Source organism: Mizuhopecten yessoensis, unplaced genomic scaffold, assembly GCF_002113885.1.
Source record: "Mizuhopecten yessoensis strain PY_sf001 unplaced genomic scaffold, ASM211388v2 scaffold1957, whole genome shotgun sequence".
NCBI classification, from domain to species: domain Eukaryota; kingdom Metazoa; phylum Mollusca; class Bivalvia; order Pectinida; family Pectinidae; genus Mizuhopecten; species Mizuhopecten yessoensis.
The window spans coordinates 263066-283255 of NW_018404306.1; the positions used below are offsets into that span (position 1 = coordinate 263066).

The 20190-nt window shown below is 38.9% G+C and overlaps 1 protein-coding gene across 8 annotated transcripts in view; it reads left to right on the forward strand.

Annotated features, from left to right (window-relative positions):
* Nucleotides 1–20190, forward strand: part of LOC110443300 (focal adhesion kinase 1-like) — a 175113-nt gene that overhangs the window by 43853 nt on the left and 111070 nt on the right. For 6 of the 8 annotated variants that reach the window (XM_021487482.1, XM_021487448.1, XM_021487456.1 and 3 more), the window contains exons 2-4: nt 6135–6341; nt 6788–6963; nt 15988–16075. In XM_021487482.1, coding sequence (XP_021343157.1) covers nt 6261–6341; nt 6788–6963; nt 15988–16075 — 345 coding nt within the window. In that variant the 5' untranslated portion in view covers nt 6135–6260. Of the gene's footprint in view, nt 1–6112; nt 6342–6787; nt 6964–15987; nt 16076–20190 lie in introns of all 8 variants that reach the window. The other 2 variants (XM_021487499.1, XM_021487473.1) reach the window with 1 other exon arrangement.

The following is a 20190-nucleotide window of genomic DNA, read 5'->3' on the forward strand; positions in this document are numbered from 1 at the left end:
GTATTGTACTGCCCTGGGCCCCCCGCAACACGACACACTGTCATTGAATGGTTACCCCCACATTTTGTACACGAATGCAAATATTGGCATGGTGATTTGAAACAAGAGCCATTGTAATTAAAATCAAAGCACTTGTTACTTTTGATTCCACCCATGGGCTGTGTATTGCTAAAACCCGTAGGTCGGGGTTGGGGATTTTGCCCAGATGCTTGAGACATGCATGTTAACCACAGCTCCATATCAATATCTGCCCATGAGCTTGTGGGATCCCGGGCTTTTCTTAGACGAAACTGCTCATCGTAACGCTTCCACCCCCATCCGCCGAACCTTGCTGCCCCTAATCGCACTGTAGAAATATATTTTAACATATCTAGATGATTAGCCGGGTGAGCTGCCCCATAAACAGAGGCAAAGACCAACATTGCATCTGTCCACCTTTCAATGGTATTGATTTTCTCTCTGCTTGCTTCCTTAGCTATTAATTCCCCCCGATTGTTAAGCACTAGCTTTTTTTTCCTGCACCTCAGTTGTAGCATTCGCTAACATTAACCCAATATCTATGTATTGTACAGATACAATCTTTTGGCGATTGCTCTCCGACACATTCGCCCCCAAAATAGAGTTAAAACTTGGAATGGGGAGTGGATCATTCCCCATTCCGATTGCCCCATCTATACCTCCTTGTGACGGGGAAGGTGGCAACTCTATCATATTTTCAGGTTGAAGTTCCTCCTGGGGGCCTTCCACCTCGACCGCCGGAGCTGGTATTGGGTCCTCCTGGTTGGCTGGTCCCCTCCGCTTGACTGCCCCTCTTGTGCCCGCTTGGGGCCCCTGGCCCACTGACTTGTTTTTTCTTTTTGGCATTCTTTGTTCTTCTGGTTTTTTTCTCAGAAATATTACCAAAAAGAAAAAAGAAACTTTCAATTAAAATAAATCATTGGTTTGGTTTTTTGTTTTGTTTTTTAAAAACACACTAAGTTTTAAAACACCAGTACAGCATATTACATTGTAATATTAATATATCTGTATATATAATTGTCCCCTGCATTAAACAGGAATTCGATCAACAACCAGTATTTATAGGATTACCTTACTCAACGCATACAGCGGCTATTAATATTGTAAACAACATTGAACAAACGGACACATGTCTACTGGACGGCTAGCTGTTTTTGATCGACAAAGCGGCCCAGTATAATACATTACCTTTTTAATTACGAATGCATTGATTCATTAGAATAGTAGTTACTATATCATACCTGGCATAAGTTCTTGTAAAACCCCACCTTGTCGTTAATACAATTGGAAGGTTCACCGCGAACGTACGTGTGTATCACCCGTGTACCACTGTACCAGGGTCAAGGACGTAAATATTACTATCCATGCGAGTCCTGCACAGGTACAGTATCCAGTGCCTCAAACGAACCGGTAATTTTTTATTTTATTTTATTTGAATTTATTTTTTTATAATCAATTAAACAATAAGAGTATTTACCACTACGGAATAAGATTGTGTTTGTGTCATCCACCCTATCATCACTCATGCACATATCTATCATCACTCATGCACATATTATGCAGTCGCATGTTTCATAAGATGGCCACCCCACAGGCTCCTCGATCAGAAAAAAATAATCCTATGAACAGTTTCCAAACTGTCTATTATATGAGAAAAATCATACATGATACAATATCCACCAATATCGATACATATTCATGCCAAATCATGATGCTGGATGACCATGATAAATTAGAAAAATTCATAGATTCTGCATGACCAACTTCACTTGCCTGATCTGGAATTTCAATGAATTAAAAAGGGGAGATAAATCGGTATTACCCCGAATATTACACTGCGCTGGTTTCTACTGGAGGTAACTCGGGTTATCTTTTTAACCGAGTGACAGAGCTGAACCATGTTATTTTCTGACTATAAAGTAAACGATTTCATATTACATGAAATAGTTATAATTATTTTCCATTTGTATTTGTAATTGTATATGTATTATTATTCTTAAACGGAAGAAATGAAGTTTTTAGCATTTGGTTTGGAACGCTGGCATTTTTTTGTGTGAAATGACATTCGTTGGAATTTTATTAAATATTGATAATACATAGTTTTAACACATATCAGGATCATTTTGACACTATACTAACGTATGAAAATGGATCACAACGCTAGTTTGAATTTTTATAAAGATATCGACAGATTCTGTGGATCAAATCTAAGGACCGGCATGGACTTAATGCGATTGATTTTTTTCTTCAAAAAGTATTATCCATAGAAACAACATATATTTGTTAAAAGTACGAAAATATGACAAAAACTGAAGTATTCTAATTTCTTGTAGGAATATGAGCTGGTCTTACGATGATACTGTGCATGTACATGTATATTTGTATATAATTTATGCATGACCATCCGTGAAGGAATACAGTATATTAGACGAATTTAAATTGAAACCTAACAGTGTCAAAGGGATCATAATTAAAGAAATGCAATAAAGTTTCAAAACGTAGTTGGTTTAAAACTTCTAAATTATATTCATATTTAATTCTGATTTTGTTTTATATATAATTTTGTATTGCAAAAGTTACACATGAAATAATACGAATAGTTGTTGTCTCCGATTGATATACACGGAATAAAATAAGATAAGGTAACTTGAAATTAGCGAAGTCCATGTTACAGGTAGGAGAAACCATATTAAACATTTATTTAAAGTGTAGACTTGTAAGGACCAATATTTTCATTCTGTTCATAATTTAATACAACCTTCTTTTTTATTTTTAGTCCACCATCATCTGATGGTGGGCTATTCAAATGTTAGAGGTGACTATAAAATTGAAACCGACCACTGAATCGGGAATTAATATTTTACCGTTGGGATGGAATTGAGTGTTAAAGAAAATACATAAACATAATAAATTTCAATTTTAAAATAGATTTGAAATGACACATGAAAAAAAAGAAATAAACAAAAGTTAGCACAGATGATTTCAGAAAAAAAAAAGATTTCATGAGGTTGAAATAAAAGTTATGAAGACATACTTTTATCCCATTATGACGTCAGCACTGAGGGGTTAAATCTGATCGGCCTTGGCGGCACTCAAAGGCATCTGAAGTAAAAATATATTGTAAAGGTCACCTAAGCTAGGCACAGGTTGTTTCACCTCAATTGCTGTGTCTAATGTTAATGAGAGTGTAGGACCCCCATTGCTGTATCTAATGTTAATGAGTGTAGGACCCCCATTGCTGTATCTAATGTAAATGAGAGTGTAGGACCCCCATTGCTGTGTCTAATGTTAATGAGAGTGGAGGGTCTCCGTTGCTGTGTCTAATGTTAATGAGAGTGTAAGACCCCCATTGCTATGTCTAATGTTAATGAGAGAGTAGGACCCCCATTGCTGTGTCTAATGTTAAGAGTGTATGACCTCCATTGCTGTGTCTAATGTTAATGCGAGTGTAGGACCTCCATTGCTGTGTCTAATGATAAGAGTGTAGGTCCTCCATTGCTGTGTCTAATGTTAATGAGAGGGTAGGACCCCCATTGCTGTGTCTAATGTTAATGAGCGTGTAGGACCCCCATTGCTGTATCTAATGTAAATGAGAGTGTAGGCCCCCCATGCTGTGTCTAATGTTAATGAGAGTGTAGTACCCCCATTGCTGTTTCTAATGTTAATGAGAGAGTAGGACCTCCATTGCTGTGTCTAATGTTAAGAGGGTAGGACCTCCATTGCTGTGTCTAATGTTAAGAGGGTAGGACCTCCATTGCTGTGTCTAATGTTAATGCGAGTGTAGGACCCCCATTGCTGTGTCTAATCTTAATGAGAGAGAAGGACCTCTATTGCTGTGTCTAATGTTAATGAGAGTGTAAGACCCCCATTGCTATGTCTAATGTTAATGAGAGAGTAGGACCCCCATTGCTGTGTCTAATGTTAATTAGAGTGTAGGACCTCCATTGCTGTGTCTAATGTTAATGAGAGTGTAGGACCCCCCATTGCTGTGTCTAATGTTAATGAGAGTGTAGGACCCCATTGCTGTGTCTAATGTTAATGAGAGTGTAGGACCCCCATTACTGTGTCTAATGTTAATGAGAGGGTAGGACCCCCATTGCTGTGTCTAATGTTAAGAGTGTAGGACCTCCATTGCTGTGTCTAATGTTAATGAGAGTGGATAGGACCCCCATTGCTGTGTCTAATGTTAATGAGAGTTTAGGACCCCCATTGCTGTATCTAATGTTAATGAGAGTGTATAGGACCCCCATTGCTGTGTCTAATGTTAATGAGAGTGTAGGACCCCCATTGCTGTGTCTAATGTTAATGAGAGTGTAGGACCCCCATTGCTGTGTCTAATGTTAATGAGAGTGTAGGACCTCCATTGCTGTGTCTAATGTTAATGAGAGTGTAGGACCCCCATTACTGTGTCTAATGTTAATGAGAGTGTAGGACCCCCATTGCTGTGTCTAATCTTAATGAGAGAGAAGGACCTCTATTGCTGTGTCTAATGTTAATGAGAGTGTAGGACCTCCATTGCTGTGTCTAATGTTAATGAGAGTGTAGGACCCCCATTGTTGTGTCTAATGTTAATGAGATTGTAGGACCCCCATTGCTGTCTCTAATGTTAATGAGAGTGTAGGACCTCCATTGCTGTGTCTAATGTTAATGAGAGTGTAGGACCTCCATTGCTGTGCCTAATGTTAATGAGTGTATGACCCCATTGCTGTGTCTAATGTTAATGAGAGTGTAGGACCCCCAGTGCTGTGTCTAATGTTAATGAGAGTATAGGACCCCCATTGCTGTGTCTAAGGTTAATGAGAGTGTAGGACCCCCATTGCTGGGTCTAATGTTAATGAGAGTGTAGGAGCCCCATTGCTGTGTCTAATGTTAATGAGAGTATAGGACCCCCATTGCTGTGTCTAAGGTTAATGAGAGTGTAGGACCCCCATTGCTGTCTCTAATGTTAATTAGAGTGTAGGACCTCCATTGCTGTGCTGCATTGTTGTGTCTAATGTTAATGAGATTGTAGGACCCCCATTGCTGTCTCTAATGTTAATTAGAGTGTAGGACCTCCATTGCTGTGTCTAATGTTAAGAGTGTAGGACCTCCATTGCTGTGCTGCATTGTTGTGTCTAATGTTAATGAGAGTGTACGACCTCCGTTGCTGTGTCTAATGTTAATGAGAGGGTAGGACCTCCATTGCTGTGTCTAATGTTAATTATATATAATGAGAGTGTAGGACCCCCATTGCTGTGTCTAATGTGAATGAGAGTGTAGGACCCCCATTGCTGTATCTAATGTTAATGAGTGTAGGACCCCCATTGCTGTGTCCAATGTTAATGAGAGTGTAGGACCCCATTGCTGTGTCTAATGTTAATTATATATAATGAGAGTGTAGGACCCCCATTGCTGTGTCTAATGTTAAGAGTGTAGGACCTCCATTGCTGTGTCTAATGTTAATGAGAGTGTAGGACCCCAAGTGCTGTGTCTAATGTTAGTGAGAGTGTAGGACCTCCATTGCTGTGTCTAATGTTAATGAGAGTGTAGGACCCCCATTGCTGTGTCTAATGTTAATGAGAGTGTAGGACCCCCATTGCTGTGTCTAATGTTAATGAGAGTGTAGGACCTCCATTGCTGTGTCTAATGTTAATGAGAGTGTAGGACCTCCATTGCTGTGTCTAATGTTAATTATATATAATGAGAGTGTAGGACCCCCATTGCTGTGTCTAATGTTAATGAGAGTGTAGGACCCCCATTGCTGTGTCTAATGTTAATGAGAGTATAGAGCTTTCACAACCTTTCATCAAAAACAAATGATTTTTATCAAATAGATGACTTTACAGCATAGTGTCTCTTTTGTGGTTTATGTTAATTTTTCAAATTAATGTTGATGGGTTGCATATATGAACATTTACATGTACTAGGATTTGTTATTGAAATAAGATAGAGATTTGTTATTTGTTTATGGATATAGAGGCACTTCTGTAGTTATGATAATTGTATAAAGCAGAGTTATTACAACTAATTGTATATTTAATGAGCTTTTTTAGAGTGTTTATTTCAAGATATTATAAACAGTTTAACTTGTTAAGTGAATGTATCATTGGAGCAGATTGTACCTTGTTTCGTTACAGATAGCACGATGGAGCAAACTCTGGAAGTTAATACAAGATGATGATGGGTGTCACCAAGTAGTTTTGGACCCTATACAGGAGTTTGACACTTATAAGGAATTGGACCCCAAGGTGAAGAAGTGTACTATGGAGCGCACCATACTTAAAGTTCATCTCCCTAATGGGGGCTTCAACATGGTCAAGTATGGTGATGCCACAGATGTCAAGGTGAGTCGTCAAATAGGTGGAAATCAGAACACTTTCAGTAAATGTCAACTTTAGCTTCAAAAGTAATGAAATAAAAAGTAATTGGGGTGATTATGGGGAGGAGTCTAATTGGGAGGAGTTTGTAATAACCAGGCTTGGCAGGAAGCTGTATTAATCTTATGATATATCCTCACCTTAATACTGTCTTATATTAATTCAAGTCTGATATACATCAATTGTATGTAAATAAGCAAGGATTGATAATTTTTTTTTTGACAAAATGATACATGAAAAGCAGTGGAAAATGGAATTGAAATGTGTTTGTGTAGTGTAGCCCCGATTGAAATGTGTTTGTGTAGTGTAGCCCCGATTGAAAACATTCCAATATCTACGATAGTTCTTAACTTAAAGAGAGATCTAAGTAATATGTAACATATAAGTAGTGAGAGGAATGTGTTGTTTTGTAGGACATAATCAAATTAGTTGTTGGGAGATTGACGGCTGGAGAGAGATACTTCGCGAACTGTTATGCCCTCAAGTTAGTTAATATCCAATCCAAGGACAGTTACTGGCTCCACAATAATCTGTCAATGTACCAGGTCCGACAGAAGTACGAATCCGCTCACCCATCTGATGAATGGAGGTAAGTTCCTGTCTGAAAACATTTTTTAGAAGGCATCTCAAACACAATTCACTGTTAACAGTATTCAGAAAGCATATTCAAGCATCTGAAATACATTTCATTATCAGCAACCTGTCAAGTATAGAGGTAATCTCACAGAGCATTTTTGAAAGTTTCTTGGAGACATTTCAAACACAATTAAATATAAGTCAATGTCAACAGCATGTTCGCAAGTATATGTATTAGACAGAATTAATTTCAAACACATTTCTATTATCACACACCCAACAATAACATTTTGATGGTTTAAAGCTCACCTGGCCCATCTTTGATTTTGACAGTGAATGTTTGTTTTCACTTATTCTCAGGAAGAACTTGAGGAATATTTTACAAATTTCATATGTAGGTTCGCCTTTGTCCCTTGTTGTTCATGTTGACTTTTGAGACTGATTGAATAAATAAAATGGCCACCAGACAGCCATCTTGGATTTTGACAGTGACAGTTTGTTATCACTATTTCTCAAAAAATTACTAAATGGATCTTTCTCAAATTTGATATGTATCTTTGTTCATGTTTACTTTTGATGTTGATGGAATAAACAAAATGGTTGATTGGTGGCCATCTTGGATTTTGACAGTTAAAGTTTGTTATTGCTATTTCTCAGAAAGTACTGGAGGGATCTTTTTCAAATTTGATAAGTAGATTTCCATTGGTCTGTAGTTGTGCATATTTAGTGATAAAAAAAACAAGATGACCACAGGAAGAACTTACAATGACGGATCTATTTTTTTCACATTAAGTACGGTACTATGTGAATAATAAAAAACTCACTTTGAAGGTTGTATATACTGTTTATACACAGTAGTATAAAGTTAAGATTAAAGTTATCTCAAGGTGCATTTACTGTTTACATGACTCAATCGAACAGATAAGAGAAAAGAAGAGTAAAGATCGAACTGTCAAAGAACTAATAAAGATGGTACGATGGTGAATGCCAAGATTCCTCCTGGATCTCGTGTTAGTTTAAACAACTTCTTCTGAATAAGGCCTCGGGTGATAATGTTTAGCCAATAACATGCTAAGATGAATCGCTACAAATTTGTTCAAATGAATTACTTTGACAAATATTCAAGGTCAGAGGGGTTAATTATGTTTAAAAACTTTAAAGGACTTCTTACCAAGTTGCCAAGGGTGTTGATATTTGGCATGTAACATGCTGGGATAAAGCTTAAGGGCTACCAATTTTTAGCTCACCTGGCCCAAAATATCATACAAAATGCATATCGGTTGAAATCACCAAAGCCAGCAATGGAAACAATTTGAACACTCATACAATTTATCAGAAATATCGTCTGTTACACTGCACTGATCAACAGGGGTTTGTTACAAATGTCTGAAATACACGTATTCTATAGACCTACTGACACATTTGTTACAGACCTACTGATATGAGTCGCAGCACACAAACATTTCAGACATTTGTAACGACCCCTATGATCCGTCGCAATATCACTCACTTCACACGCTATCAGATTCACGCATCTCGCAGCCATGGTTTCCCTAGTTTCTTACGACATGTCAAATAACGAGGCTGTTATAAAATCTACCGACTGTAGTCAGATTCCCATACATTTAACCAAAAAATTCACGTCTTGATTCTTCACAAATTTTGAACTTTTCTCTTTGCTCATTTAACTTCCCAAATAACTCGCTCGTGGAGGGCAAGGTCGGATTTACGGTGTTCACTGTATTTATCTATGCGCAAAATTTGTTCCGGGGAATAATCGAAACAATTTCAAATCCAACTTTCAGCTCAAGAGTTCTATTGATAAACTTAAATCACCCTATAGACATATCATACGCAATTGTTTTGATACTGAATTGTGGAATAAAATTGAAGTGTTTGTTAAAATTTCAAAGTACTACTTTGTTTGCCAATCAGCACGTGACAACATGCTATTCCAACTATTGAATGAATTTGTGTGGACTGTCGATAAAGCAGGAATTTTAAATTTGCACATTATGTTGTTTGCTTGAACATAAATACCATACAAAAACAGTTCAATGCTTAATTCTTCTCAACCAATAGAAGGATTTTGACCAAATTTGTTCTAGAGCATCTTTGGACAAAGGAGCTTCAAGTTTGTATAAACGGAGGGTGTGGCCCCTCTGGGGGCAGAGGGGCAGGGGAAATAGAGGATTTTTTCTCTCCTACTATACAAGTGAAGGGATATAAACCAAATGCTGTCTGAAGCATGCTTAGGGACAAAAGAATCAATTTTGTATAAACTGAGGTGTGTGGACCCCCTTCTTTGGGCAGATGGGTGGGGCCCATTAGGGGAAATAGAGGAAAACATTAAAGATCCTTCTCGTTTTGTACCGATAAAGGGATTTTGACCAAATTTGGTCTGGAGCATCATTGATCAAAGGGTTCTCAGTTTTGTATAAACAGAGGGTATGGCCTCACTGGGGGCAGAGGGGCAGGGCCAAATAGGGGGAAAATAGGTTAATCTTTAAAAATCTTCTTCTCAACCAATTGAAGGATTTTGACTAGATTTGTTCTTTTGACAAAAGGAGCCTCAAGTTTGTATAAACGGAGGGTGTGGCGCCTCTGAGGGCAGAGGGGAGGGGCCCAATAGGGGAAATAGAGGATTTTTTCCTCCTACTTTACAAGTAAAGGGATTTAAACCAAATGCAATCTGAAGCATGCTTAGGGACAAAAGAATCAATTTTGTATAAACTGAGGTGTGTGGGCCCCCTTCTTTGTTGCAGATGGGTGGGGCCCTTTAGGGGAAATAAAGGAAAACATTAAAGATCCTTCTCCTTCTGTACCTTTGAAGGAATTTTAACCAAACTTGTTCTAGAGAATTTTCAGGCAAAGGGAATTTGATATTTATAAATGGAAGATGTGAACCCCCCCACTCCCCCACCCACCCAGGGGCAGAGGAGTGGGGCCCAATAGGGGAAATGGAGAACAATATTTTCCCTTCAGTACAAATGAAGGAATTTAAACAAAATGTGGTCTGAAGCAGGCTTAGGGATAAATAAACTCAATTTGTATAATTTGTATAAAAAAGGGCATGTGAGGCCCAATAGGGGAAATAGAGAAAAATTGGGACATTACATGGAAACTCATTTTCTTGGTGTCTTTCCCACCAAAACAGATTTATATGTAGTTCTTCTTGCAACTTTGTTTATTAGCTCACCTGGCACAACTTCTTCTCATTAACCAAAAGGCCCAGGGTACTGATATTGGGCCTGTAGCATGCTGGGATGAAGGACTACCAAGTTTGTTCAAATGAATGACTTTGACCCTCTTTCAAGGTCACTGGGGTTAGATGTCTTAAAATCTTCAAACAACTTCTGCTCAATAACCAAAAGGCCCAGGGTACTGATATTGGGCCTGTAGCATGCTGGGATGAAGGGCCTCCAAGTTTGTTCAAATGAATGACCTTGATCCAATTTGAAGGTCACTGGGGTCAGATGTCTTTAAATCTTCAAACAACTTCTGCTCAATAACCAAAAGGTCCAGGGTACTGAAATTGGTTCTGTAGCATGCTGGGATGAAGGACAACAAAGTTTGTTCAAATGAATGACCTTGACCCACTTCCCACTTAATGTCCTTGTTCGACATTCAAGGTCACAGGCGTCATATGTTTAAATCTTTTAATAGGTTCTTATGAATCAAACACTAATATTCTGCCCGTAGCTGTTTTTTAGTCCACTTTTAAGATTACAAGTGTGACATAAATACCAGGTGAGCGATGCAGGCCCATTTGGCCTTTTGTATAATAAAGTATTCTGGCAGAACTGACAGCAATGTTTATATAAAGGAAAGTATTGCTGTAGTGTTGACAACTGTTGGTGTGGGTTTGAGGAAAGTATTCGTCTAGTGTTGACAACTGTTGGTGTGGGTAAGAGGCGGTCTTGGTGTAATGTTGACAACTGTTGGTGTGGTTTAGAGGAAAGTCTTGGTGTAGTGTTGACAACTGTTGGTGTGGGTTAGAGGAAAGTCTTGGTGTAGTGATGACAACTGTCAGTGTGGTTTAGAGGAAAGTCTTGGTGTAGTTTTGACAACTGTGGGTGTGGTTAGAGGAAAGTCTTGGTTTGTGTTGACAACTGTTGGTGTTGGTTAGAGGAAACTCTTGGTGGAGTGTTGAAAACTGTTGGTGTGGGTTAGAGGAAAATTTTGGTTTGTGTTGACAACTGTTGGTGTGGGTAAGGGGAACGTCTTGGTGTAGTTTTGACAACTGTTGGTGTGGGTAAGATGAATGTCTTGTTGAAGTTTTGACAACTGTTGGTGTGGGTTAGAGGAATGTCTTGTTGTAGTTTTGACAACTGTTGGTGTGGGTTAGAGGAATGTCTTGTTGTAGTTTTGACAACTGTTGGTGTGGGTTAAAGGACTGTCTTGGTGCAGTGTTGACAACTGTTGGTGTGGGTAAGAGGAGGTTTTGGTGTAGAGTTGACACCTGTTGACAACTGTCTTGGTGAAGTTTTGACAATTTTTTGTGTAGGTTAGAGAAATGTCTTGGTGTAGTGTTGACAACTGTTGGTGTAGGTTAGAGGAAAGTCTTGGTGTAGTGTTGACAACTGTCAGTGTGGGCTAGAGGAAAGTCTTTGCGTGGTGTTAACAACTGTTGGTGTGGGTAAGAGGAAACGTGGTGTAGATTTGACAACTTTTGGTTTTGGTTAAAGGAATGTCTTGGTGTAGTGTTGACAACTGTTGGTGTTGGTTAGAGGAAAGTCTTGGTGTAGTGTTGATAGCTGTTGATGTGGTTTAGAGGAATGTCTTGGTGTAGTGTTGACAAATGTTTGTGAAGGTTAGAGGATTGTATTTGTGTAGTGTTGACAATTGTTGGTGTGGGTTTGAGGAAAGTCTTTATGTAGTGTTAACAACTGTTGGTGTGGGTAAGAGGAAAGTTTGGTGTGTGTTGACATCTTTCTGTGGGTTAGGGGAATGTCTTGGTGAAGTGTTGACAACTGTTGGTGTGGGTAAGAGGTGGTCTTGGTGTAGTGTTGACAACTGTTGGTGTGGGTTAGAGGAAACTTGGTGAAGTAATGACAACTGTTGATGTGGGTTAGAGGAATGTCTTGGTGTATTGTTGACAACTGTCAGTGTGGGCTAGATGAAAGTCTTGGCGTGGTGTTGACAACTGTCTTGGTGAAGTTTTGACAATTTTTTGTGTAGGTTAGAGAAATGTCTTTGTGTAGAGTTGTTTAATTAAAAACTGTCAGTGTTGGCTAGAGGAAAGTCTTTGTGTATATTGTTGACAACTGTTGGTCGGGTTAGAGGAATGTCTTGGTGTCGTGTTGATCACTGTTGGTGTGGGTTTGAGGAAAGTCTTGGTGAAGTGTTGACAACTGTCAGTGTGGGCTAGAGGAAAGTCTTTGTGTATATTGTTGACAACTGTTAGTGTGGGTTAGAGGAATGTCTTGGTGTATTGTTGATCACTGTTGGTGTGGGTTAGAGGAGAGACTTGGTGAAATGTTGACAACCATTGGTGTGGGTTTGAAGAAAACTGTTGGTGTAGTGTTGACAACTGTTGGTGCAGGTTTGAAGAAATTCTTGGCATAGTGTTGACAACTGTTGATGTGGGTTTGAGGAAAGTATTTATGTAGTGTTGACAACTGTTGGTGTGGGTTAGAGGAAAGTCTTGGTGTATGTAGACAACTGACTGTGGGTTAGAGGAATGTCTCGGTGAAGTGTTGACAACTGTTGGTGTGGGTTTGAGGAAAGTATTAGTGTAGTGTTGACAACTGTTGGTGTGGGTTAGAGGAAACTCATGGTGTAGTGTTGACAACTGTTGGTGTGGGTTTGAGGAAATACTTTACGAAATAGTGATCACTGTTGGTGTGGGTTTGAGGAAACAATTTGTGTAGTATTGACAAATGTTGGTATGGGTTAGAGAAAACTCTTGGTGTAGTGTTGACAACTGTTGGTATGGGTCAGAGGAAAGTCTTGGTGTTGTGTTGACAACTGACGGTGTGGGTTAGTGGAAACTCTTCGTGTAGTAGTAAAACCCCGAAGGGCAGGTGAGCTTATGTCATGGTGCATTGCTGTCGTCCGTCTCTCAACTTTTCCTTTAAACGACTTTTCCTGAAGAATGGACAGGCCTAGAGTCATGATATTATGCTAAAAGCTTTGTTGGTAGGAGCATAACAAAGTTTGGGATTGAAAATGACCGTGGCCTACTTTCCAGTCAACAATATCCTAAGAACCTTTTGGACTAGTCATGATACTTGGGTATGTTATGTAGACTAGCAGTGCAAATCTTTTTCTTAATTACAGTAATGAGGTAAAATATCAACTTTAAATGCTAGTGGGGTCAAAGATAAACATGGGTTAAAAGCTTTAACAAACTTTTTCTCAAGTTTCATAAGGCCAACGGTCATGATATTTGGCCAATGGGTACCTGGGAAGGAATGCTCTTCATTAAAATGACGTTGACTTACTTTCAATGTCTCAGGGGTCAAATATGTTAAAATGATCAAACAAACAATATCTTAAAAAACATTGGTCTAGATTCATGCTACTTGGGTATGTTATATATATGTAGACCAGCTGTGTGAATCGTTTTCTTTGTTACATTAATGAGGTCAAAGGTCAACTTTAAGTGTTAGCCGGAGTCAAAGGTCAACATGGGTTAAAAACTTAAAACTTAAAATTTCAACAGACTATGTATGGTTTGGGCCTTTTTTGGCCCTCAAATCTATCAAAATTAAAAATCTGCAATAGAACTTTCAAACGACTGTTTCTTTCATTTTGAATATTTCCCCAGTACTATTATGTAAACATTTATTTGTGTTTTCAGTTTTGGCTGCCATGGTAACCAGGTCATATTTGCATAAATTATTGAATTTGATTATTCAGTCAATTTTGACAGTTTTTCACCTAGTTTTTCTCTTAGCTAACATAGAGTGCACTCTTGAACAAACTTTCTATTTCTCCTAAAGATGTATTACTGGTGCCTATACATTATCCTTTGATATTAAGTTTGTTCAAGCATGCGCTCTATAGTTTCTAGGAGAAAAACTATACAAAATATCACAATATTCACTGAATATTCAAATTTTTCTAATTTATGCAAATTTGAACTTGTTAACATGGCAACAATAATTAGAAATATAAATAAATATTTTGATAAAAGTATTTGGGAAGTATTCAAAATTCAAGAAACAGTCATTTCAAAGTTCATTTAAAGGTTTTGAATTTTGATGCATTTGGGGGCCAAAACAGGCCCAATTAAACCATATACATAGTCCTTTCAAAAAACAATAGCTTGAAGAACCGTTTAAGAGATTTTAAAATGTCTTGTGTTCTAGTAGTTACCAAATTTGGTCTGAAGTAATTACCTATATGTCAGTTTCATGTTACAAAAGAAACAGGTGAGCGATACAGGCCCTCTGGGCCACTTGTTGTGGTTCAGAGGAATGTCTTAGTGTCATGTTGACGACTGTTGGTGTAGGTTTAAATTGAGGAAACTCACTATGTAGTGTTGACAACTGATGGTGTGGGTTTAAATTGAGGAAACTCACTGTGTAGTGTTGACAACTGATGGTGTGGGTTAGAGGAAACTCACGGTGTAATGTTGACAACTGTTAGTGTGGGTTAGAGGAAAATCTTGGTTTAGTTTTGACAACTGTTGGGTTGGGTAAGAGGAAACTCTTCGTGTAGTATTGAGAACTGTTGGTTGAGTAAGAGGAAACTTTGTGTAGTGTTGACAAATATTGGTGTTGGTAAGAGGGAATTTTGTGTAGTGTTGACAAATGTTGTTGTGGGTTAGAGGAATGTCTTGGTGAAGTGTTGACAACTGTTGTTGTAGGTTAGAGGAATGTATTGGTGAAGTGTTAACAACTGTTGGTGTTGGTTAGAGGAAACTCTTGGTGTAGTGTTGACAACTGTTGGTGTGGGTTTAGATTGAGAAAACTCTTGGGGTAGTGTTGACAAATGTTGTTGTGGGTTAGAGGAATGTCTTGGTGAAGTGTTGACAACTGATGGTGTGGGTTTTGATTCAGAAAATTCTTGGGGTAGTGTTGACAAATGTTTGTGCAGGTTAGAGGAAAGTCTTGGTGTAGTGTTTTAGAGAGGTGTAACATTACCATCAAACATATACTGCCCTACAATTGCGCCTTCTGTTTTAAGCAGCCCTCCAGAGGTGGCCTCTTTTCCAAAGCCTGTATCATCTTAGATACACCTTAATTCCCTAAATAGTGGAGTATTCCACCAGTGAAATCAGTACACAAAGCCCAGCCATACTGTCTCTGAGTGTTTAATTTTATAAAACTTTTCATATAATGTATGAAGTTTTGGTATCAGATTGATATTAGCATACCTCTGGAGCAGTTCTATTAGATTTGGCTTGCTTTTATAGCGTCTATCACGCTATACATTTTATAGCACCATTCGGTAGAAAGACACTATGTAAAAAGCAAAGGAACCACTTAAATTATTGAAAGACTGTGTTTTTATTGTAATCCGAGAAAAATAATCCCAATTATATAGAAACTATATTCAAAAATGATTCACTGTGACTTACATTGTAGATGTCTGTCACTGTCACAATTGTCAGCAGTCCCTTTATAAGTGCAGAGTAGACATAGTATTGGTGTACAGACACAAAATACATTTGAGGAATAAATTTGACATTATCTTTCTTAAGCTGTCGAAGAGGATTTTGAGGAGGAAATGAAAGAAGAGCGGTTTCTTATTTCAATAGAAACAGGATAGTTTATCGAATGACATACTGTAATTAACTAAATCACCTGATTTGATACATATAAAGATAGAATCTATGAGTCGGGGAAACACACATGGTGTACATTAATAACATTCACATTTAAGTTCTAAATACAGAAACACTAATTGTTTAGAATGGGACCAGTACCCTGTGCAGTCTTCACAAGTCTACCTATCAAAATGCTTCATATTAGAAATCAAGGCAAAAGTAAAAACTTTGTGATAATCAGAAAAATTAATGATTAGGTTTTAATGTTTTTCTGATGGAAGAGTTTTTGTAATCATTCTGTAATTTTTTGTCTTACAGATACGAATTGAGAGTTCGGTATCTTCCCAAGAGCTTCCAGGAATTGTACACAAAGGACAAAGTCACATTCTACTATTTATATGACCAGGTATGTCACCACAGAAATGATGAATATTGTCAGGGTTTCAAAGTTTTATGAATTTAGTTTTACAGGTGATCCGGCTCATGTCATATGAAATTACTCAATTTGGTAGATAATGAAATTTGTCAAGTGCTACTCCTGCAGCAAAAGAACTCATATTTAAGAATTAACATGAACATATTTTTAGCTCTTCCCATCACTTTCCGTCTGTTGTCATCCGTCATGCGTCGTGTCGTGCGTAAACTTTTTACATTTTCAACTTCTTCTCAAGAACCCAATGGATGGATTTTTAGCTCACCTGGTCCGAAGGACCAAGGTGAGCTTATGCCATACCGTTGCGTCCGTCGTCCGTCCGTCCGTCCGTCAACAATTTCTTTAAACGACTTCTTCTTCTTAACCACTGATTGGAATTAAACTAAATTTGACTGAAAGCATTCCTAGGTAGGTGGAGATTCAAAATTGTACAAATGGTTGGGCTGACCCCCCAGGGGGCTGAGGGGCGGGGCCAAAAGGGGGCAATTTGGCTATATTGCTACAAACGACTTCTTCTGTAGAACTTAGCCATGGATATCAACCATATTTGACTGGAAGCATCCCTAAGTGGTGGCCATGGGGATTCAAAATTGTACAAATGGTTAGGCTGAGGGGCGGGGCCAAAAGGAGTCAATTTGGCTATTTTGCTTTAAGCAACTTCTTCTCTGGAACTAAGAAGACGATATCAACCATATTTGACTGGAAGCATTCCTAGGTGTCAGGGATTCAAAATTGTACAAATGGTTGGGCTGACCCCCCAGGGGGCTGAGGGGCGGGGCCAAAAGGAGTCAATTTGGCTATTTTGCTTTAAGCAACTTCTTCTCTGGAACTAAGAAGACGATATCAACCATATTTGACTGGAAGCATCCCTAGGTGGTGGGGATTCAAAATTTTACAAATGGTGGGGCTGAGGGCGGGGCCAAAAAGGGGTCAATTTGGCTTTATTGCTATAAACAACTTCTACTGTAAAACTATGCCATGGGTATTGATCATATTTGGTCGGAAGCATTAATGGGAGGCAGGGATTTAAAATTGTAAAAATTGGTGGGGCTGACCCCCCGGGCTAAGGGGTGGGGCCAAAAAAGTTTATTACTTGCAAATGGTTGAGATCCCCACCATATAACCATGGTATACAATTGCTGAGTATAAAGAGAAAAATGCACATTTGCTTCCAGGATGGCTATAGGGTCTGGCCCCACCCTTGGAGACATAGTCCCTGGGCCATAACTTTAAAACTGTTGAGATCCCCACCCAAAACTATATATACAAATGCTGGGCATAAAAAGACGAATGCAGTCATGATATCAGAATAGACCCTGGGATCTGACCGAACCCTTAGGGACCTAGTTTGTTAGTCACAGCTTGGAAACAGTTGAGAGCCCCACCCTTTAACGGTATATACAATGGCTGAGTATAAAGAGATGATTGCACATATGCTTCCAGGATGGCCTTGGGGACTGCCCCACCCTTGGAGACTTAACCCCTGGGTCATAACTTTGAAATGGTTTAGATCCCCACCCCAAAACTATATATACAAATGCTGGGCAAAAAAAGACAAATGCAGTCACGATATTAGAATTGATCCTGGGGTCTGGCCACAGCCCTAGGGACCTAGTTTCTGAGTCAAAGCTTTGAAACAGTTGAGATCCCCATCCAATAACCATACATAAAATTGCTGGGCACGAAGAATCTAATACAGATATGCTACAAGGATTGGCCTTGGGGTCTGGCATATTCCCTTGATCTCATTCGGAGAATAATTTGCCATGATTGCTTTGGTATCCAAGTGAGCTATACAGGCCCTCTGGGCCTCTTGTTTTCAAACTTGGTCAAAATCATCCTTGGTAGATGAGGCTACAAAATTGTAAGATTGGGATTCCTACCCCAACCCCTTGGGCCAGGGTGGGGCCCGAAAGGGAAAATTAACCAATATTTCTAAAATTTTCTTATCCAGACTCTGAGGTGCTACAGTCATTTTCTTTTCTCTGCATGGATGGAAAGATCATCAGGGGCTTTATTTAAATTGTAAATTTCAGGACCCCCGAGCTATCCGTTCTCCCTTTGCGGGGGGGGGGGGAGTTTACATAAGTTTATATGGGGAAACAACACTTTTGGGTATATTTTGACAATTTTCTGTAGGAAATTATTTTTACTTGGTGAGAATTATATTAAATTGGGATTCCTACCCCAACCCTAGGGGCCAGGGCGGGCCCCAAAGGGAAAATTAACTAATATTTCAAACAACTTCTCCAAGGTACTGCAGTCAATTTCAGTGCATGGATAGAAAGATTATCAGGAATAACCAAGAGATCCTGGGTGATGAAATTTGGCCAGTAGCATGGTCAAGGTCACAAGGGTCAAATATTTTTAAAATCTTTAAAAGACTTCTTCTGAATAACCAAAATGCCCAGGAAGATGATATATAGACCACAAGCATGCTTTGATAAAGGGCTACCAAGTTTGTTCAAATGAATGACCTTGACTGATATCCAAGGTCAAATGGAGCAAATATATGTTTAAATCTTTAAATGATTTGTTAGCTCACCTGGCCCGAAAGGCCAACTGAGCTTATCCCATGCCGCAGCGTCCGTCGTCTGGTGTCCGTCCGTCGTCCGTCAACTTTTTCCTTTAAAACGCTACAAGTCCTGAACGGCTCAGAGGATTTTGACCAAATTTGGTCTGGAGCATCATTGGCCAAAGGGTTCTCAGTTTTGTATAAACGGAGGGTATGATCCCCCTGGGGGCAGAGGGGCGGGGCCAGATAGGGGGAAAATTGGTAAATCTTTAAAAACTTCTTCTTCTCAACCAATAGAAGAATTTTATCCAAATTTGTTATAGAGCATCTTTGGACAAAGGAGTCTCAAGTTTGTATAAACGGAGGGTGTCGGCCCTCTGGGGGCATAAGGGCGGGGCCCAATAGGGGAAATTGTATTTTTTTTTTGTCCTACTATACAAGTGAAGGGATTTAAACCAAATGCAGTCTAAAATTAAAGCATGCTTAGGGACAAAAGAATCAATTTTGTTTAAACTGAGGTGTGTGGAACCCCTTCTTTGCGGCAGATGAGTGGGGCCCATTAGGGGAAATAGAGGAAAACATTAAAGATCCTTCTCCTTCTGTACCATTGAAGGGATTTTAACCTAACCACACTTGTTCTAGAAAATCTTTGGGCAAAGGGAATTGAATATTTATAAATGAAAGATGTTGCTCCCACCTTTGTTTCTTGTACTCCTTTGATAAACCTGAATGGTACTCAGCAGGTTTTAAATTGAAAAATAAAATACCAGGTGAGCTATTAAGGCCCCTAGGCCTCTTGTTCTGTATAGCTTAAAGGTCCAGGGTTGTAGTCTTTTAGGTATGTTGTAGGCCAAGGTCTGAAGATGTTCCAGGAACATTTTTAAGTAGGTTAGCAATCCAATATGACCGCCATGACGTCATAATCTTTAAAACCACTATAACTCGTAAACCACAGATTGAACAGAATCTATGAAAATATATAATTTGTAGATAATTTCCATATTTAACTTTTTCTGGTTACATGTTAATACAAAATATTTCGAATAAAAAAATAGCTCTCTATGGGGTCAAAGGTCACCAACTTTTTAAAAACATTCATTTTTAGCTCACCTGCCCGAAGGGCAGGAAGGGCAGGTGAGCTTATGCCGAACCGCGTCGTCTGGCGTCAACTTTTCCCCTTTAACTCATTCGCCCCTGAAATTTTATAGTGAACTATTCCAGCCTTTGAATTGGAAGAGTACAAATGTGTCTTCAGGGGTGAATGAGTTAAAAGCCTTTATTTCCTGAACGACGGATTGGATTTTAACTAAATTTGATATGAAGCATCCTTGGGACCAGGGGCTCAATGGATTTATGAAATAAGAGTGTGGGCCGCTAGGGGGTTTAGTTAGGGGCCAAAAAGGGGAAAATTTAGAAAAAAATAAAAAATCTTCTCTGGAAATGGAGAAGATTTTTTATTTTTTTCTGAATTTTCCCCATTTCCAGAAATGCTAAAACCATATACTACTCATAGTTAAGTTGTAAAGGCCTTTGGGTGGGTCTCCTAGCCCCCCCCCCCCCCCCCCCAATTTTT